We start from the raw sequence: 19,953 nt of genomic DNA on the forward strand, positions 1-19,953 counted from the left end.
GTATAGAGCTCTTCGAGCTTTATCTTTGAGAGCATTCACTGCCAAACTGAAACTCCCTGATGCAGTGATGATCAGGCCGAGGTAAGTGTACTGCATCGTGTGTTCTAGGCCGGTGCTGCCTAGACTGAACTGGTATCTGTGTTCCTGACATCTGGGCTTTTTCTGAAAGACCATAATATTGGTCTTTTTTAGGTTTACTGCCAGGGCCCAGTTCTGACAGTAGTTGTCCAGCAGGTCCAGGTGCTGCTGTAGTCCCTGTGGGGTGGATGACAGCAGCATCAGATCATCTGCGTACAGCAAAAGCTTGATGTTGTTGTCTTGTAGAGTAAGTCCAGGGACTGTAGACTGTTCCAACTGCACCGCTAATTCATTAATGTAAATGTTAAACAGCGTTGGACTCCTCTTTTCTAGGTGAAGAATTCTGTATGTTTGTTGCCAATTTGGATTGCACATTTGTTGTTTGAATACATTGATTTTATAATGTCAAAAACTTTACCCCCTACACCACTTTGTAAAAGCTTATAATATAATCCGTCGTGCCAAATAGAATCAAATGCTTTTTTGAAATCGACAAAGCATGCAAATATTTGTCCATTTTTGGTCTGTTTTACGTGTTTATTAATTAGGGTGCGTAGGGTGTAAATGTGGTCAGTAGTTCTGTGATTTGGAAGGAAGCCAATCTGACTAGGGCTCAGGACATTGTGCTCGTTAAGGAAGTTTACCATTCTATGGTTTAAAATACTGCTAAATAACTTCCCCAGATTACTGCTCACACAAATACCTCTGAAATTATTAGGGTCCAATTTGTCGCCACTCTTATGAATAGGGGTAATGAGTCCTTGGCTCCAGATGTCAGGAAAGCAGCCTGAACTAAGTACAGTGTTGAATAATTTGAGCACAGCTGTCTGAAGCTCAGGTGTGCTGTGTTTCAGCATTTCACCTAGAATGCTGTCAGGACCACAAGATTTCTTGAATTTTTGGCTTTTGAGTTTGTTTGTCAATTCTTTATATGTAATTGGGAAGTCAAGTGGATTTTGATTATTTTTAATTGTGTCTTCATAAGTTTGTAGATTTTGTTTGATCAGATTATAATTGTCATCGAGTTGTTTTGGTGGGATTTCTTTATATAAGTTTTCAAAATGTTTTGTCCAACTATCTCCATCTTGTATTGTGGTTTTGTTGTGCTCCGATTATTCCACATATCCCAGAACTGATTATGGTTTATTGAATGTTCTATTTCTTGTAAACTTTTGGTCAGATGGTGCTGCTTTTTTGCTCTAATTGTGTCTTTGTATTGTTTTAGTTTTGAACAGGATTCAGTTCTTATGTTGGTGTTGTATGGTTCTTTATGTTTCAGATTTGAAAGTTGTTTTCTTAATGTTTTGCAGTCTGAGTCAAACCATTTTTCATCTTTTAGTGTTTTTTTAAGTGAATTTTTGCCTTTCTTTTTCAATTTGAAATATGTAATTGATTTCATTTGTAGCCAAATTAACACCATCTTTAGTTATTTCAAATTTTTTATTAATAAATATAGTGATTTAGGTTCTTCAGAATTCAGGGCTTGGATAAATTGTTCTGTGCTGTCTGGAGTCCATTTGTATCTCTGCTGGACCTAATACATTTTGCAGGTTTCCAGCTTGTTTTGTTCTGGTGTGTGATTTGTTTTCATATAAATGTTAGTTTGGTTATGGTCAGAAAGTGGAGTTTGCTGTTTGACAGTGAATGCACTGAAGGAGGACGGGTTCATGTCAGTGATGGCATAGTCAACTACACTAGCTCCAAGACCTGAACAACACGTGAACCTCCCTAAAGAGTCCCCTCTGATCATGCCATTAAGTATGTACAGGCCTAAAGCTCGGCAGAGGTGCACTAACTCTGAACCATTTTTATTTACAGTTTGGTCAAGATTATTTCTCGGTGGAAGTTTTCTTGTGAGACTCGGGGAGTTTTGGCCAAAGATATATTCATTGCCCTTTGGATCTATGTTATTAGGTTCAGATCCAATTCTTGCATTAAAGTCTCCACACAGCAGCACATTTCCCTGGGCCTGGAAACGACTGATCTCTGTGTGGATTTTGTTCAGGTATAACTTATCATGGTAAGGGGATTCTGCTGGGGGAATAATATAGATGACACAGAGATATATGTCAGTAGTTGACATGCCAATTTGGTTGTTTAGTTTTAACCAGCAGTGAAATTTTCCAAATGTAATAATAGAAATGTGCTTGGCCAGAGTTTCCCTGTACCACACCAGAATTCCTCCCGAGACTTGTCCACGATGCACTGTACTTAATTTAACTGAGGCACAATTACTTCATAGTAGCCTGAGGGACAGTAGGTAAGCACATCATTTCTACACCAGGTCTCGGTGAGAATGATAATACCAGCATCTTTGATATTTTTCAGAAATTCTGGGTCTGTGCTTTTAGTACCAAAAGTTGAAGAATGAAAACCCTGAATATTCCAACAACTTATATGAAATGAACGCATTAGTATTATTAAAGATAAACCTATTTTGTAAGACAGAGAGAAAGTAACCTGTGAGAATGTACAGTATATGGTAAACAATTTACATTAGTGCATTTATTTTTTTTGTCAATCTTATCACACTGTGTTTGTGCATATTGTCCTTATCTGTTCAGGAGCTGGTTGCACAGTGTCTGCAGCATCTCTCTGATCTGACTCAGTTCGCTGGCAGGTGTGGAGGTGCTGGGTGCAGCAGGGGGCCGGGCTGCAGCTTCAGCATAGCTCTGTGCTCTCAGCTGTGGGGGCTTCTCTTGGTGGGGGGTGGTTTTTGGTTTCTTCTTTCTTACTGGGGTTTGTTGGGCAGCAGGTGGATGTGAAGTTGGTGACTGCTGGTTTACAGGTGCATAGAAAGCCATTGGTGGGTGTGGTGGACGACGTGTGATGTTTGTCCAGGTGATGTTTTTCCTCACCGGGGCCGGAGGGGGATGTCTGGGCATGTAGGGGTGAATGGGCCGGTGGTATTCTGGAGTTGGTAGCAAGTGTCTCAGTGATGCTGTCTGTCTGTCTGTCTTATTTTTATTTTTTTATTTTGTCTCTCTGTATCTATCTATCTATCTATCTATCTATCTTATTTTTATTTTATCTTTCTGTATGAATCTATCTATTTATCTATCTGTCTGTCTGTCTGTCTGTCTAATTGTTTATTTATTTAATTTGTTTATTTATGTATTAATTTATTGATCTGTAGTGCTGGGCAATGATTAATCGCGATTAATCACATCCAAAATAAAGATTTTTGTGTACATAATATGTGTGTGTACTGTGTATATTTATTATGTATATATAAATACACACACATGCATGTAATAATATTTATATATAATATAAATGTAAATACATTTAAATATTTTCTAAATTTATACTGTGTGTTTGTCTTTAATATATATATAATTTAATATAATATAAATATATATATATATATATTAGTACACACACATACATTATTTACACAAAAACGTTTATTTTGGATGTGATTAATCGCGATTAATCATTGCCCAGCACTATTGATCTGTTTGTTTATGTATTGATTTTGTTTATTTAAATATGATTATTGTCTACTCCAGGTCGCAGAAGACCAGTTATGTTTAACTGTTGTATTAAACAGTTATAGAATTTTTTTTCCCCAACTGTACAGCTGAAGTATTTAAAAAACTCTAGATTGGAGCATTATTGTGAAATCAAAATTTCTGTACCAATGCATCCCTAATGTCCACTCTGTGTGCAGCTGCAGGAACTCAGTGTGAGTACTGGAGTGGTTGCATATTGGGCAGCGAGCTGTCCATGGGCAGTATGATGCAGTTACAGCAGACACACAGAGGTCCAGAATTCGCTCACAGTCTCATTGACGTGGAGGGGCCATTTGCCAATGTCAGCAGAGGTGAGTTTGCACCTGTGTGTGTGTTGTTTAGGGGTTGCACCGACTAGTCAACTTCAATGCTCTGCCATGACGCTTTAAGCTTGACGTCGACTAGTCGCTGGTCCTATAGAGGTCATTTTCTCTATAGGACGTCGACTAGTCGCTGGTCCTATAGAGGTCATTTTCTCATCAATTCAATAGAGACATGTAATTCATATCAACAATAACAAGATAAAAAGTAAGATAGAAAGATCACCTGGACACTGAGGACTTGAGTAGCAGCACACACACAGAGCTCCTCTCGATCTCCTGCCTGCGTTCAGCTGCATACAGAGCAGCTTTCTCCTCAGGAAATGACACGTTCAGATAGAAGTGACCCAAACCCTCACAAAACCTCTGCAGCCTCAAAGAATGAGTCTGAAATAGAGAGGCAAATGGATGAAGAGTGCTAAATCGTGCTAATGCGTGTATTTAAGATGTGTTGCTGTATCTAAGCATGTGTACTTGTATAAAGGCCTGCAGCTCCGCTCTGGTCTCCTGTGTGTATATGAGGTAACAGCGGACTGTGTTACTCCACAGAGCCTGAGAGACGTGAGGAGAAACTTGCAGCAGACTGGCTACAGCCGCATCCCAATCCTCTGAAACAACACGTGCAAACATCAGCATACACACATGTACACTTACAACAACACTAGGGGTTGAACGACTTCTGATTTTTTAAAGTCGACTTTTATGTGATGAAAGTCGAGTCGAAGGCGACTAGTCGCTGATGATGTCATTAATGAACAAATAAGTCTGGAGCTGTGATAAACACCTTGTGCACAGCTATGGCATATGACAGCTAGGCTTGCCGCGATAGACGGTACTGACGGTGATACCGGTGTTAATCAATTAGTTGATTAACTAGTTATAATTAATTATGAATATTTAGATCCGTTGTAGATATTTAGCTGACCTCTCAGGGTCAACTGTCTTGTCAATTCTAAGAACGTTAATTTCCTGGTTAAGGGAAATAACTTTCTTACTGTACAATTCTACAAAAGCTTGTAGCATAAATCTGCATGATTAAGTGACTCCAGTTATAAGCAAACAATGAACCACGTCAAGTGTGATACAAGTAAGGTTTTATTAACTACATAAACACTTAAACTAGTCTAACATACTACATAAACACATAAACTGGTCTAACATACACATACACACACACACGCATACAGTTGGTATAGGAAAGGGTTCAAGCTTAACTCAGTACAGAGAAGAGACATAAGGAATGAAATTTATGGAACCATTTGCATATTCAGCAGATCTACACCTGAGGGAAACGTCAGATTCTTAGTTCAAACACACCTTTGTAAACAGGTGCAACTGATACTTAATGTATCAAGTAATAGTAAGGGTTTGAAGTAAGGTTTCCAGTTGATCTTTGCTGAATTTGGGTCGATGAAAAGAACCAGTTTTGAGTCAGAGAATCTTGATTGAAATGAAAGGACAAGGCCGAGGCCTGGCATGAGCTTAGGGTTTCCGGGTGCGTTTTTTTCACATCAAGTGGGAGTTCTGAGATACTGGGGCATTTTTATGGCCCTTTGTTTGAAAGCATGGTAATTTGCATATGAAACTCGGATAAAAATTATTAAAGACTCTTAGAACACTAATATGTTGCGTAGGTGTAAACATACAATATACACTCTCAATTAGATCATCCGAATACGAATTCATAGATACTAAACATGGTAGAGTTATATATATGTAAGCTGACAGGAGTGTGTTTCGATTATAAGCCTGCATAACAGTATACAATTTCAAAGACAAAATACAAGATGACAATAATATACCCAATGACCTGAAGGATCATGTGTGTTCATTCAAAGAAAGGTTTTCCTATTAATTAATTAGCAAAGAAAAGCCCTTCCCTTGTGGATTTTCCCTATGGGCAAGGAAGCGATTTTCTTCACCTAAATTCCAGGAGGTCGTAAATGTATCGGGTGTCAGGGTTACCATGGAACCAGGGGCCTGTTCGGCTTCCTGGGGTGTTACAGAGTATTTGTTAAATCTAGCTAACAAAATATATATTGTGTGTTTGAGTGGTCCAGACGCTACAGCAGAATGCATGGTTCCCTCAACTATGGCAAATCGTCCAGGTCCTGAAGCTGCAAAGCAGCCCCAAACCATCACAATACCACCACCATGTTTGACTGTTGGTATGATGTCCTTTTTATGAAATGCTGTGTTGGTTTTACGCCAGATGAAACGGGACACACACCTTCCAAAAAGTTCAACTTTTGTCGCATCAGTCCACAGAATATTCCCCCAAAATTCTTGGGGATAATCAAGATATTTTTTGGCAAATGTGAGACACGCCTTTGTGTACTTTTTGGTCAGCAATGGCTTTTGCCTTGGAACTCTCCCATGGATGCCGTTTTTGCCCAGTCTCTTTCTTATTGTTGAATCATGAACACTGACCTTAATTGAGGCAAGTGAGGCCTGCAGTTCTTTAGATGTTGTTATGGGTTCTTTTATGACCTCTTGGATGAGTCGTTGTTGTGCTCTTGGAATAATTTTGGTAGGCTGGCCACTCCTGGGAAGGTTCACCATTGTTCCAAGTTTTATCCATTTGTGGATAATGGCTCTGACCGTGGTTTGCTGGAGTCCCAAAGCCTTAGAAATGGCTTTATAACCCTTTCCAGACTGATACATGTCAACTATTTTGTTTATCTTCTGTTCTTGAATTTCTTTAGATCGCGGCATGGTGTGTTGCTCTTTAAGCATGCTTCACTTTGTCAGACAGGTTCTGTTTAAGTGATTTCTTGATTCAACAGGCCTGGCAGTAATTAGGCTTGGGTGTGGCTAGTGGAATTTAACTCCGCTTTCTAAAATAATGTGGTTAATCACAGTTCTTTCATGATTTAACAGGAGGGAGCAATTCATTTTTCACATAGGGCCAGGCAGGTTTGGACAGCTTTTTTCCCTTAATAAATGAAATCATCATTTAAAAACTGCATTTTGTATTTACTTGCATTATCTTTGTGTAATATTAACATTTGTTTGATGATCTGAATCTTTTAAGTGTGACCAATATTCAATAAATAAAAAAACAGGAAGGGGGCAAAAAACTTTTCACGGCACTGTAGCACAACTATGTGGTAGTAATATATAACCCACACTTTTAAAAAAAGGATTACACCTTGACTGTATTTGGTCATTTTTGACCGTGAAAGGTAGAGGTAGTAGCAATAACGTGATGCACTTCTTCTGAGATTTTAGGTAATTTATGTTTTATTTAGCTCTTATTTGTTTGAAAATGTCTCTGTTTTACATGCAAAGGCAAACCTTTGGCACTTCACTACATTCATTCCATATAATCTTATCAGTTTTGAATGCAAACAGTCAATGTGTGACTTTATTGACCACTTAGACTCATCGAACGAATGTCTTTTTGTTTGTTTAGATTGAATATCTAAAAAGTCACCATGTTTTGAACCACTTAGATTAAGGAAACCATTTTTAGAAAAAAAAGAAAGAAAGAAAATTAAATTGGTCAAAAATGACCAAGAAACTTAGTTCACTTTCACATTTTATTTTTTGGTGAATTATTCTTTGCTGCTTGTTTTCTGCAGGTAGTGGATCATGCTGGGCCTGTAGAGGAAGGAGCTGCTCTTATCTTCACTCAACTTGAAAGAGTTATCAAACAGGTACACACACACACAGGAAAACACAAGCGGGTATTTTTAGGTTATAATAGCATTATGGTACTTCTCGATCACTTCTCAAGTGATCATGCACTTGAGATACGATGTGGTAAAATAACCCAGCTGTCAAGAGCTTGGTAAATACTGGGCAGCACACATGTTATGTTAAACTAACAATGCAAGTAGGGTTGCTTATCATTGCTTACTATTTTAAAATATTTACAACAAAATAATATATGCAATAGATTTACAGTGAAATTAAATTGGTTTTTTAGGTCTATGCAGAAATACAGTAGGAGCTCAGTGGACTGTCAAGTGAAAATGACTGTTGACAGTCCAGTTTGGAACAGAAAAACCAGAAGTGGGTTATTGAGATATATTGTTTCTACTGTTGGTAAAACTGACCCAGCCACTGAAAAAGAAAAAACTGCCTAACACTTTGAAAGTAACCCAGCGTTTGTGTAAAAATATAAGCGTTGTTTAGAGTGTGGTTCACTATTTAAGGTTCTGTAAGAGGAACCTATTTTCTTGAGGAGATGCATGATGTTAAACAGAAAGACTGATGATACACGGGGCAACTCTTTCTTCAGGAGTTGTTGGGTTTGGAGTTAGAAGAGAGTGGAGCTGTGGAGGAGAGAGAAGAGGAAGACTCTGGTGATGTGCTGTGGGATCTTCATGATGAGCAGGAGCAAATTGAGACATTCCAGCAGGCTTGCAGCTCAGCTTCCATATTCAGCTTCCAGAAGGCATGATGGCTCTGTTATAATTTTCTGTATTGTTCATTATGGACCAAGCATTTTAATTAATGAGTAGGTCCACAAGAAATCTGGGGGGAAAATCTGTGTAATTCCGTGTATTTGACAATAGCTGAAAGTACTACACATACATTGATTGCCAAAATTATCAAATCTTGAATAAACTGTATACGAATGGCAGGAAATGTGTAAATTCACTGAGCTCAGTGCTGTATTGGTTCTTTGTTTAGTATGTCGACCGACTCAATGACATGGTAGCCGCCCCTCCACCCACCCCACCACTGCTGGTATCTGGTGCACCTGGATCGGGCAAATCACTTCTGCTTGCTAAATGGTTGTTTCATCTTAACTCTAAATATTAGGTATTTTTGCACAATAATAATATACGTCAATTTTCACACTAAACAATATGTAATTTCTCTGCAGGATAGAGTTACAGCAGAAACACTCTCCCAACACCCTCATCCTGTATCACTTCACGGGACATCCTCTCTCTACCAGCACAGATCCAGTGCTCATCATTAAGCGCCTCACAGTGAAGGTCAGACACAGATACACACACACATTTCACTCTATTAAGCTCCTTTAACTGTGAAAAGAACAGAGGCAGAGACCAGAATCAGTTATGTTATAACTAGTGCTTTATTACATGCAGCCTGCACTGTATAGGGCTTCTCAAACTGGAAATTGCTATAACATTGTCAGATTATCCGTAATGTTACCATAATCCTGGGTTGTCTTGCTTTACACTGTTTATACTTTGTCTTGGGTGGTTGAGTTTCAAGATTCTCACTGTATATTTGGGTCAACATTCTTAAATGCATATATACAAGCTTGTCTGTCTGTGAAAATGTTGCCAGTTCTGTCTGTCTTAAGTCTTCTGAAACCCTTCAGTTAAAGGGGTCATATGATGCTGCTAAAAAGAACATTATTTTGTGTATTTGGTGTAATGAAATGTGTTTATGCGGTTTAAAGTTGAAAAAACCCATTATTTTCCACATACTGTACATTATTGTTTCTCCTCTATGCCCCGCCTTTTTGAAACGCGTAGATTTTTACAAAGCTCATCGGTCTGAAAAAGCGAGGTGTGCTGTGATTGGCCAGCTATCCAGTGCGTTGTGATTGGCCGAATACCTCAAGCATGAGACGGAAATGTTATGCCCCTCACATACTGTTGATGCCGTGTCCCGGCCGGAGCGACGAGACAAAAACGTTAAAACCCATTACAAATGAGGCATTTGTTGTATCCAGTGGGGACATCAATTAATGATTATAATTACTTATACTGTCTTTTTACGCATTGCGTTGCATCGCGCCGCGTAAACATAAAACCCTGTCTGCATTTGTGATCAGAGGAATGACAAACAAAAGTGCTACTCCACACTGCCCAAAACTTGCGTTTGAATCATCAGTGGCAAATCCTTTAAATGAAAACGTACTTACGTGAGTCAGAACTGCCGGCATTGTAGTCTAACGTTACTCTCCCAGGATCAGTAAACAGTCCTCCATAAAATGTGCTGCACACATCTGGATATTTGGGTTAAACTGTTCTGGAACAGTGTTGTAAATACAACTTAACCACTGATTTGTAGTCGTGTCCTCTTTTGGAAGACCAAACAAAGTAGTTTCGCTTTCACAACGAAAAACACAGCGGCCTAGCGGAAGCCCCGGCTTAGAGTGAGCAGAGGCGGCGGGGTTGAGAACGGCACAGCCGGCGGATCCGACGAAGGAGCGGCAAGCACATGTGACAACCCCGGGCTTCGTACACGGTGAAAGCCGATCCTGCGATCCACAGCACTAAGTTGACGTATTCCCTCGGTGACCAGCATGGATCAGCTCTAGGCATGATGAAACGGATATCGTCCTCTTTTGGAAGACCAAACAAAGTAGTTTCGCTTTCACAACGAAAAACACAGCGGCCTACCGTTTGCCACATCATATGACCCCTTTAACAGTGTGAAAGTTCGACATTCACACTGGTCTCTTAAAAGATCACCCAGGCTGCATTTATTTGATCACAAATACAATAAGAACATTGATATTGTGAAATAGTATTACAATTCTAAAAAAAATTCTATTTTAATATATTTTAAAATGTTTTAAAATATTTTATTGTTAATTTTAATCAGCTTGTGTGTTCTTTTTTTGAATCAAAGTATTAATTTATTTTGAAAACTAAGAAATGAAATCTTACTGACACTAAACTTTTTAACAGTATTGTATTTTAAAGACAACATGCTGTCTGCAATATTAAATAATTGGTTTTTATATTGTTTTATATTGTGTGGAGGCCAAAGCAAAATTATTTCAAAAATAATGTTAAATACAGATTTTGTAAGAAATGTTTTTATTCACTATTAGAGAAATCTTAGATGTATAAGTTTGTTAAATATAAATTTATTTGTTTATTTTTAACAATAAATATGAGTTCAGTGTGGTTTTACAGCTAATCTTAACAGCCCTAAAAATACATAATAATTAATATAAAAACAAAATTCCTCCCTTATATTCTATGCAGAAAACATCCTAAAACCCTAGAAAAACCTAGCCTCCCTAAAAAAAACTTGCACCCCCATTGGGGTCTCTGGACCCCATTTAACCCTATGTTTGAAGTAGCCTTTATCCAGGGTTAAAAAAATTGTTATTCAGCTGCTACGCAAAAAGCCCAAAACAGTGAAAGAACTTGTATAATTATAGATTCAGGAGGTGTTCTACACATACATCCGTTAATTTTTACAGTGATCCTTTAACTATAAAGCAGCACTTGGTAACCTTTTATCACGAATGTTGTCACTCTTATACTACAGATATGACCTGGCCTGGTTGCATCATCGGCATCACAAGCATTAGATCTAGACATCCTGAACTCTAGATGAACTGTTGCCCCCACACGTCATAAGCTCCTTTACACATACAGCCTTTATTGGTACATTTTCAGGTATGAGAAATTGTAACATTACCAGTAAATTACCAGTATCATGCTATGTGTGAACAGAGAACAGGATTACCGGTAAGAAGCACATATTAGAGCAGAACACTCTACTGTAAGAAATCTGCTTTAGGCCAATCATAAATCCTACTGTTTACAGTATGCATCACTGCTTTTTCTATGTAAACACGTGCCAATCGGACGTCTGCACTCAAGACCCTACCGACCCTAATTTCTGATGATTGACATCACAGAGTTTACCGGTATTTTGGTACTGATGTGTGAATAGTATCTTACCGGTAATAAGAAGGTTACATAAAGGTTACTTAAAAGGTTTTATAGACACAATTCAAGCATAGTTAACTGAACCTAAAACTTTCCTCTGAACAAGTTCCCTTTCCCAATCGTCCTTATAGCTGCTCCAGCATTTCTGGTCTATTTCCGGCCTCTCGATGGACCCTTCTAAGATCCTCGAAGAGTTCCCACGCTGGCTAGAGCGGCTGTCTGCGCGTCACCACAGCAACATCATAATCATCATTGACTCCATTGACCAAATACAGGTAACACTTCCTCAAATAATCTTCCTCATTGAACTGTGCTATGTTTGTCTGTGCTCATGTTTAACGATGTTGGTGAAGACACAACTAAACACCCACATTTAGTTGTGGGAGTTAATAGTAACTGTTTACATAATGCTAAAATTTCTATAATTTCAGCAGAAATGTTCAGCCTTTTTCTATATGGAAAGGGTATTTTTATAATCTTTCATTAGGAATAAATTAAATAAGAGATATTTGTTAGTGACTAGATATTTGTTTGTCTGTGTGTACACACACACACATACACACAGTTAAATGTAGCTTTAAATGACATGTAATCAGATCTCAAAATAAATATCCATTTGTCATAATGTACATTATAATGTTGAGATGCCTAAATTCACTTTAGCATTTAAAATTATTTATTTTAATTTTCTTTTAGTTTATTTTGACAAAATGATATAGAAAATAGTGTAACATTTTAACACTTATCAACCATAAATCAGTTTTAAACTATAGTATAAAATAAATATCAGCTTTTCATTATTAATTATATATTCTTCAGCATGATCAGTTTGTTATTTTTGTATTCCCCAGAATGCTGAGCGGCACATGAAGTGGCTGATTGATCCTCTTCCTGCTAATGTGAGAGTCCTGGTGTCAGTTAATGTGGAGACCTGCCCACAGGCATGGAGGTTTGTGATGCACAAACACACATTATAGCTCATTTCAGTTAAGATATTATGCGTTTAATGTAATATTATACACAGGTAGACAAGCACAAAACATATTATGCTATTTAGATTGTGGCCCACGCTGCACCTGGACCCACTCAATCCCAGAGAGGTGAAGAGTCTTATCAGCACAGAGTGCGTGAACAGCGATATCAAACTCGCCAAAGATCAGGTAAACATCCTTGTCAGTCTTTGTTCATAATATTTGTTTATGTATATATTTGAGTATCGTCTGTATTGCTTGCAAACAGGAAAAGAAGTTGGAGAGACATTGCCGTTCAGCTGCAACATGCAATACACTCTATATCTCACTACTGGCAAGACTCATTACACAGTAAGTAGATGTGTGAGTGAGTAGATTGTGTGTTTGTGGGTCTGTGTCTATTAATATTCCTTGTTTGTATTTATAGTTCTGTGTGCATGTGTGGTGTGAGAGCGTGTGATATATATATATATATAGTGGTGGCCAAAATTGTTAGAACACTTGGCATATTTAAGAGATTTCAGTTGTTTTTGTTGAATTGGCCATTACAATACCCATAAAACAAACTATTGCCAGATGGAAGGAATCTGCTGGAACATTGAAAATGATGGACTGGCCCCCTTAAAATCCGGACCTCAACCCCATCGAACCAATTTGGGGCGAGTTGGAAAATAAACTGGACAGATCTATTATACATTCAAAGGAAAGCCTTTGGCTTGAGTTGCAGAAGGCATGGGATAACATTAGTGTTGAAGTTCTCAGGAAATATATTGACACTATGCCAGAGACATGTGCTGCTGTAATTGCTGCAAAAGGTGGACATACCAAATATTAAAGTTAAAAGTGGATAAAAACAGTACGACTCACTTTATCTGATATTTTTGTGCTCAGAGCAACCATCTGCGCGTTTCATGAACATTATGAAATTAAATCATGTTTTGGAAGCAAAAAAGGTAAATATTTTCAGATCTTTCAGGTGTTCTAACAATTTTGGCCACCACTGAATATATTGTAGAATGTGCATTTTCCAAAGTGACAAAGCTATCAGTTCATTTGGAAATGGACACATTTCTGGTAAGCGACTAGACAGGCTTGGTTTAATTAAATTGAAACATTTAATGTACAATATTTACAAAAAAATATATATGTAATATATTAGTATATTAGTATATTATTTGTAAAAAAAAAAATATATATATATATATATATATATACAGTATATAATATAACAAAAAAAAAGAATTTTGTAACAATTCTGTTAAGTGACAAGGCGGGGATGGTTTTTGGCCTACAGTAATCTTAAAACTCAAATTCCAGCCCAATTTTTGTCTCTTTAGCACACACTTTGTCTGTTTGTATGGGAAAATAAGATTTGTATGTTTAATATGTCAGCTCTAGATCTTCCTGGACGTTGGAGAGGACTCTACAGCATTGTGCGTTGTGTCAAGATACAGTATCGCTATACAGACTGGGCCTGAAGTCGGCGCTTGACTCACTCAGCACAGATCAGGAAAAACACATCATGAAAGAGGTCACCTGTCCAAAGTTACCTATTCGAAGAAGAGTATCACTAAAAAAAACACTAAAGTACACAGTTTAACTTATTTATTTGTATTTCTCCTTGTGCAGTTATTGTGCTTGGTATGTGCCAGTCACAACGGCATTAGTGAATCGGAGGCTTTGGAGATGTTCCCAGACCTGAGTTTTCCCGCTCTCACCTCACTGCTCCACAATCTGGAGAGACTCCTCATCATTACCTACGCCTGTGGCCTCATTCGCTTTCAGCACCCACAGGTGTGTATGTCTCTGACCTAGCTGTACCTTTGAAGTTATATTTGGCAAAATGTCCCTTAAAGGGTTAGTTCACCCCAAAATGAATTAATTACACATTAATTACTCACTCTCATGTCGTTCAAAACCCGTAAGACCTTTGTTCATCTTCGGAACACAAATTAAGATATTTTTGATGGTATCTGGGAGCTCTCTGACCCTCCATAGAGCGCAACGCAACGCAACTGAAATGTTCCCTGACAGAAACATAGCAAGGACATTGGTAAAACAGTCCATGTGACATCAGTGGTTCAACTTCAATTTTGCGAAGCTACTAGAATACTTTTTGTGCGCAAAGAAAACAAAAATAACAATTTATTTAACAACTCTTCTCCCCCAAGTTACGTCTTCTGCCATTTTTGAGAGTACCCAAGAACGTAATCGGCATTTATGTTAGGGGGAAAGCGCGCGAATGAACGTAATCGGCGTAATCAGCATTGTTTACACAGGGTAAATTGTGCGTATGCGTTGTGATACTCTCCAAAATGGCGGAAGAAACTTGGGGAGAATAATTGTTGAATAAAGTCGTAATTTTTGTTTTCTTTGTGCACAAAAAGTATTCTCGTAGCTTCGCAAAATTGAAGTTGAGCCACTGATGTCACATGGACTGTTTTGCCGATGTCCTTGCTATGTTTCTGTCTGGGAACATTTCAGTTGCGTTACTGTCTATGGAGGGTCAGAGAGCTCTCGGATTTCATAAAAAATATCTTAATTTGTGTTCCGAAGGTCTTGAATGGAGGTCTTACGGGTTTGGAACGACATGAGGGTGAGTAATTAATGACAGAATTTTCATTTTGGGGTGAACTAACACTTTAATGCTTTTTGATGAAACTAAATATGGTACTTTGTAGGGTGAAGATTTCACTTTCACATCTCATTGACAGAGAATTAACAGAGGTAAATTAAAGCGAAACTGGTTTGTGTAACCATGTATCATTTCCAGGCATGTGAAGCGGTCAACCAAGAGTTTCTGGATGGGGGCAAATGTCGTGGATCCCACAGTGAGAAAATCATTCGGTTCTTCAGTGAACAGCTGAAGTAAGAATAACTTATTGAGCGTATTGCAGATTTTTCTGTATTTATATGTATTTTTGTGGGGGTTTTTTCTGACCTGGGAAGAGAATTGTGTAAATCTGAGGGGGAAATAATTACTGTGATTTCAAGGCTGTGGGCAGAACACCCTTAGCATCTCTGTGAAAATTAACACTCGCCAAGCGCCAAATGCGAGTAAAATTGGTGTTGGCAAGTAGATGAAATGGTGATACTCTCTGGCTCCTACATGTTTCAGAGTAAAGCAATACTGTGTTCATTTTCACACGAGCAGCTCATGATCTGGTGTTTTCAGTATCTCAGTTTAGTTCAGTTTACAGTAAATATGCTGCTACACACAAATTCCTTTTATTTTGTTTTGTTTTTTTATTGCAGTACAATGGTATTATTGTAATAGTAATATTTATTTATTTATTTAGTATTTATTTATTTTTACAGTTTAAATAATAAAGTAAAATATTAGTAGTAGTAATATATCCTTCTTCTTCTTCTTGTATTTCCATTTTGTCCTTAGCTGATCACATGTCTGATATTCTCTAAGATCAAAGCATTTATCGACAAATAGCTGCCATGTTGGATTGTTTTGTTGAATAATTTTTGTTGGTTCAGGCAAGACAGAGTGACGTGGAGGGTGGCTGATGAATTGCCGTGGTTACTGCAGCAGCAGGAAGATCGAAGTAAACTCCAGATGAGTTTGCTTAACTTGTTTGTGTCCCAGAACCTGTACAAGAGGTACATTCATACGTTCCTGCTGTATCTGATTTATGTGTGAATATATGTCTAAAATAACGTCTTGCTGCTGATGTGTGTTCTTAGGGGTCATTTCTCTGAGCTGCTGACATACTGGCAGTTTGTTGGTAAGGATAAGTGCTTAATGGCGACAGAGTATTTCGACTCATTGAAAGAGTTTGAGAAGACCTGTGAGAGTGAGCAGAGCATGAGCCGACTGGCCAACCTGTACAAGACACTGAGCCGCTTCCTCAAAGACCTGGGACTGCTCAGCCAGGTGATACAGACGGAAAGACTGATGATCACCTGGATTCCATTTTAAAGTGTGTGGAAATGACGTGAATGTGTTGTATTTAAGGCGGTGGCCCCCTTGCAGCGCTCCTTAGAGATCCGTGAGACGGCTCTGGATCCGGACCACCCAAGTGTGGCTCAGTCCCTGCACCAGCTGGCAGGGGTTTACGTTCATTGGAGGAAATTTGGAAACGCAGAGCAGTTGTACAAACAAGCTATGGAGATTTGTGAAAACGCTTACGGCCCTGAACACAGCACTGTCGCTAGAGAACTAGACTCACTCTCGCTCCTCTACCAGAAACAAAACAAGTACAGCACATTTTTCTTAAAGTTCATACTCCATTATGCAGATATTGCAGAGGCTTTGTTCCAAATCCTAATGAGCTGCCTTCTGAGGCAGAACCCATCCCAAAGAACTAAACTAAAACCCTCTACATAATGCAGCAAACTAGTAAACATGGAACTATCTGGAAATTTTGACCGTCTTGACAGTCAAATATGCATAAGAATCATAACACGCAAATATTAGATTAAATGTTTCATTTTTAAATATGTACAATTGTATTTTATTGGTCATTTTCTATTTTGGGGTTTGGGGTGAGACATTTTAAGAATTTAAGATGTTTGTTTTCTATTTGAATATATTTAAAATGTAATTTATTTCTGTGATGGTGAAACTGAATTTATATATATATATATATATATATATATATATATATATATATATATATATATATATATATATTATATAAAACTTACTCACCCCCATTTTTTTGTAATTGCAGTGCATTCTGGCTACCTTTGGTTTTAGTCAAAATGGCAGCATAATTTTACAACCAGACATCCTTCATTTTAGGAAACAAATCCTAGGCAGCTTTCTAGGATTTGGAAAAGATACCTTTAGACCTTTTCTTTATGATTTATTATGTTATTAATTTAAAGTTAGGGCTGGGCTAATTCTGTTTTTTGTTTTGTTTTGTTTTATCTAGATATGAGCAGGCCGAGAAGTTGAGAAAGAGATCAGTCAAAATTAGACAGAAGACAGCACGACAGAAAGGCTACATGGTAAGGAAAGACCAAACAATAATTTTAGCCACATTTGTGTCTCATTTAGTCCCACTCAATGAAGTTCAGAGTAGTGGGGGGAAAACAGTATATCTTATACTGAATGTGCTTGTGTTCTTTTTAGTATGGTTTTGCTCTCTTGAAGCGGCGGGCACTGCAGTTAGAGGAACTTACTCTTGGCAAAGACTCAGCAGATTGTGCCAAGACTCTAAATGAGCTTGGAGTGCTTTATTACCTGCAGAACAACCTGGAGTGAGTAAATCATAATTTCATACATACCACACATCCTGAAAATTTTGGAATTGTGCAATGCAGATTTTCAGTCATGAATGCAGATTTTGAGTATTGTTGAATTAATTTTTACTGAATATTTTGGATATATTTCCAGGCTGTTCAAAGCTGTTGTGGGAAAAAAAAAAAAAAACACTTTTCACAGTATTTGCACAGTATTCCCTTCTTCCCTGTGACTGGGTTCAGCTGGGTCTATTTCTTCTATATGCCTGTCATGGGAGTTGCTTTCTTTGCCACTTAGTAGCACCTTAACAATCATGTCTTGGCCCCACATGATGTATATATATATATATATACGAAATTAGCCATGGCATTGAAATAGGCCAGTCATGTGATTCATGCAAATGCCTAATAAGGTGGTGTTTATGAGCTCTGCACTGCTGTGTACAGGGGTAGCTGGGGTAACCAGTATTTTTTTTTTCAATAATCACCACCTACTGTCAGAGTAAATTTGCATTTTCATTCAGCCTGTCTTGCTGTTTTGTTTAAACCAATCATATATAATCATTTCATCCCTTGTCTTGAAAATAGTTTAAATGTCTTTCCTCATGTATTACACTCAATGCGCACCTAAAATGTAAAATTTTATAAAAAAATAAGGAACTCTGACAGGATTGTCCATCATTTGTGAAAATACTTACTTTGTATGGACAACTCGTTGTAAACTGTTCTTATACTTCAGCACTTTATTGATAATACACATTTTCCATTTGCAGTTATATAATATGCATTTTAACATGTTGGTATTTATAACCTAGTGCTGCAAAAATGTTCTTGACCCGTTCCCTGGAGATGCGCCAGCGCGTGCTGGGGCCAGATCACCCCGACTGCGCCCAGTCTCTGAACAACCTAGCCGCGCTTCACAGCGAAAGGAAAGAGTATGAGAATGCCGAGGAGCTGTACGAAAGAGCACTTGACATCCGTAAACGAGCACTCACCCCAGATCATCCCTCTCTCACCTATAACCTCAAACACTTGGCCATGCTTTACAAACTCAGGGTGAGAAACCACAGGAAAGAGTCACAACCCACTAGCTCTGCAGAACATGTAGCAATCAAGTGGCAATTATGCATACATTCATTCTGCAATGTTTGTCTTTGTGTGCTTTTGTCTTTTTAATATTATTAACAAATCTGAGACCCTTTTTAATCTGTCTATGTGTATGATAGGGGAAGCTGAAAAAGGCAGTACAGCTGAGCCGTGCTGGTCGCTGAGGAAATACATCAACTTCACGATGTGGATCGCCGGATCGGCTTTCACCATGGACGAAGCGGAGTCCAGCCCAGGGTCGTCACATGTGGTTGCCGCAAGCCCACCGGACGCGCCATCGAATTCAGACTGATGAGCTTTGTAAAAATTGACGCATTTCAGCGAAAGGCGGGGCATAGAGGAGAATCAATAATGTACAATATGTGGAAAATGTTTTTTTTAACCTTAAACCACATAAACATATTTCATTACACCAAATACACAAAATAATGTTCTTTTTAGCAACCGCATATGACCCTTTTAATATATTTCAAAATGTAATTTATTCCTGAGGTGCTGAATTTTCAGCAGGCATTACTCCAGTCTTCAGTGTCACGTGATCCTTCAGAAGTAATTCTAATATGCGGAATTTCTGCTCAAGAAACATCTTATCAATGTTGAAAACAGGTGTGCTTCTTAACTTTCTTCGATAAGTCAAAACAACAGCATTTATTTGAAATAAAAATATTTTGCAACAGAAATGTATTTACTGTCAATTTTGATCAATTTAAAGCATCCTTGCTGAATAAAAGTATTAATTTCTTAAAAAAAAAAAAAATACTGTCCCCAAATTTTGAATGTTAGTGTTAATTATTTAGCAGGTAAATGCATTTTGTTTTCACAGGATGTTTGAGTTATTGATCATATAAGCATCTAACCCAAACCAAAAATCGCATCAAATATTATAGTGCTGTCAAACGATTATTCGCAATTAATCACATCCAAAATAAAAGTTTTTGTTTACATAATAGGTGTATGTGTACTGTGTATATTTATTTTGTATATATAAATACACACACATACAGTATACAGGTGCATCTCAATAAATTAGAATGTCGTGGAAAAGTTCATTTATTTCAGTAATTCAACTCAAATTGTGAAACTCGTGTATTAAATAAATTAATTAAATAAAGTAGTTTAAGTCTTTGGTTCTTTTAAT

The 19,953-nt window shown here is 37.8% G+C and overlaps 1 protein-coding gene across 1 annotated transcript in view; it reads left to right on the forward strand.

The window, feature by feature from the left end:
* The window catches only part of LOC107589980 (nephrocystin-3-like), a 32,159-nt gene extending 13,180 nt beyond the window's left edge, over positions 1–18,979 (forward strand). Inside the window, exons 5-24 of the mRNA XM_016278572.1 lie at positions 3,752–3,904; positions 4,463–4,533; positions 7,498–7,572; positions 8,160–8,315; positions 8,555–8,658; positions 8,751–8,865; positions 11,670–11,813; positions 12,390–12,487; positions 12,596–12,698; positions 12,778–12,860; positions 13,902–14,040; positions 14,139–14,303; positions 15,283–15,377; positions 15,999–16,121; positions 16,206–16,395; positions 16,477–16,718; positions 17,399–17,474; positions 17,599–17,726; positions 18,524–18,764; positions 18,935–18,979. Coding sequence (XP_016134058.1) covers positions 3,752–3,904; positions 4,463–4,533; positions 7,498–7,572; positions 8,160–8,315; positions 8,555–8,658; positions 8,751–8,865; positions 11,670–11,813; positions 12,390–12,487; positions 12,596–12,698; positions 12,778–12,860; positions 13,902–14,040; positions 14,139–14,303; positions 15,283–15,377; positions 15,999–16,121; positions 16,206–16,395; positions 16,477–16,718; positions 17,399–17,474; positions 17,599–17,726; positions 18,524–18,764; positions 18,935–18,979 — 2,546 coding nt within the window. The remainder of the gene's footprint in view (positions 1–3,751; positions 3,905–4,462; positions 4,534–7,497; positions 7,573–8,159; positions 8,316–8,554; positions 8,659–8,750; positions 8,866–11,669; positions 11,814–12,389; positions 12,488–12,595; positions 12,699–12,777; positions 12,861–13,901; positions 14,041–14,138; positions 14,304–15,282; positions 15,378–15,998; positions 16,122–16,205; positions 16,396–16,476; positions 16,719–17,398; positions 17,475–17,598; positions 17,727–18,523; positions 18,765–18,934) is intronic.
* The last annotated feature ends 974 nt before the right edge of the window (positions 18,980–19,953 follow it).

Source organism: Sinocyclocheilus grahami, unplaced genomic scaffold, assembly GCF_001515645.1.
Source record: "Sinocyclocheilus grahami isolate Dianchi unplaced genomic scaffold, SAMN03320097.WGS_v1.1 scaffold122.1, whole genome shotgun sequence".
Lineage (NCBI taxonomy): Eukaryota > Metazoa > Chordata > Actinopteri > Cypriniformes > Cyprinidae > Sinocyclocheilus > Sinocyclocheilus grahami.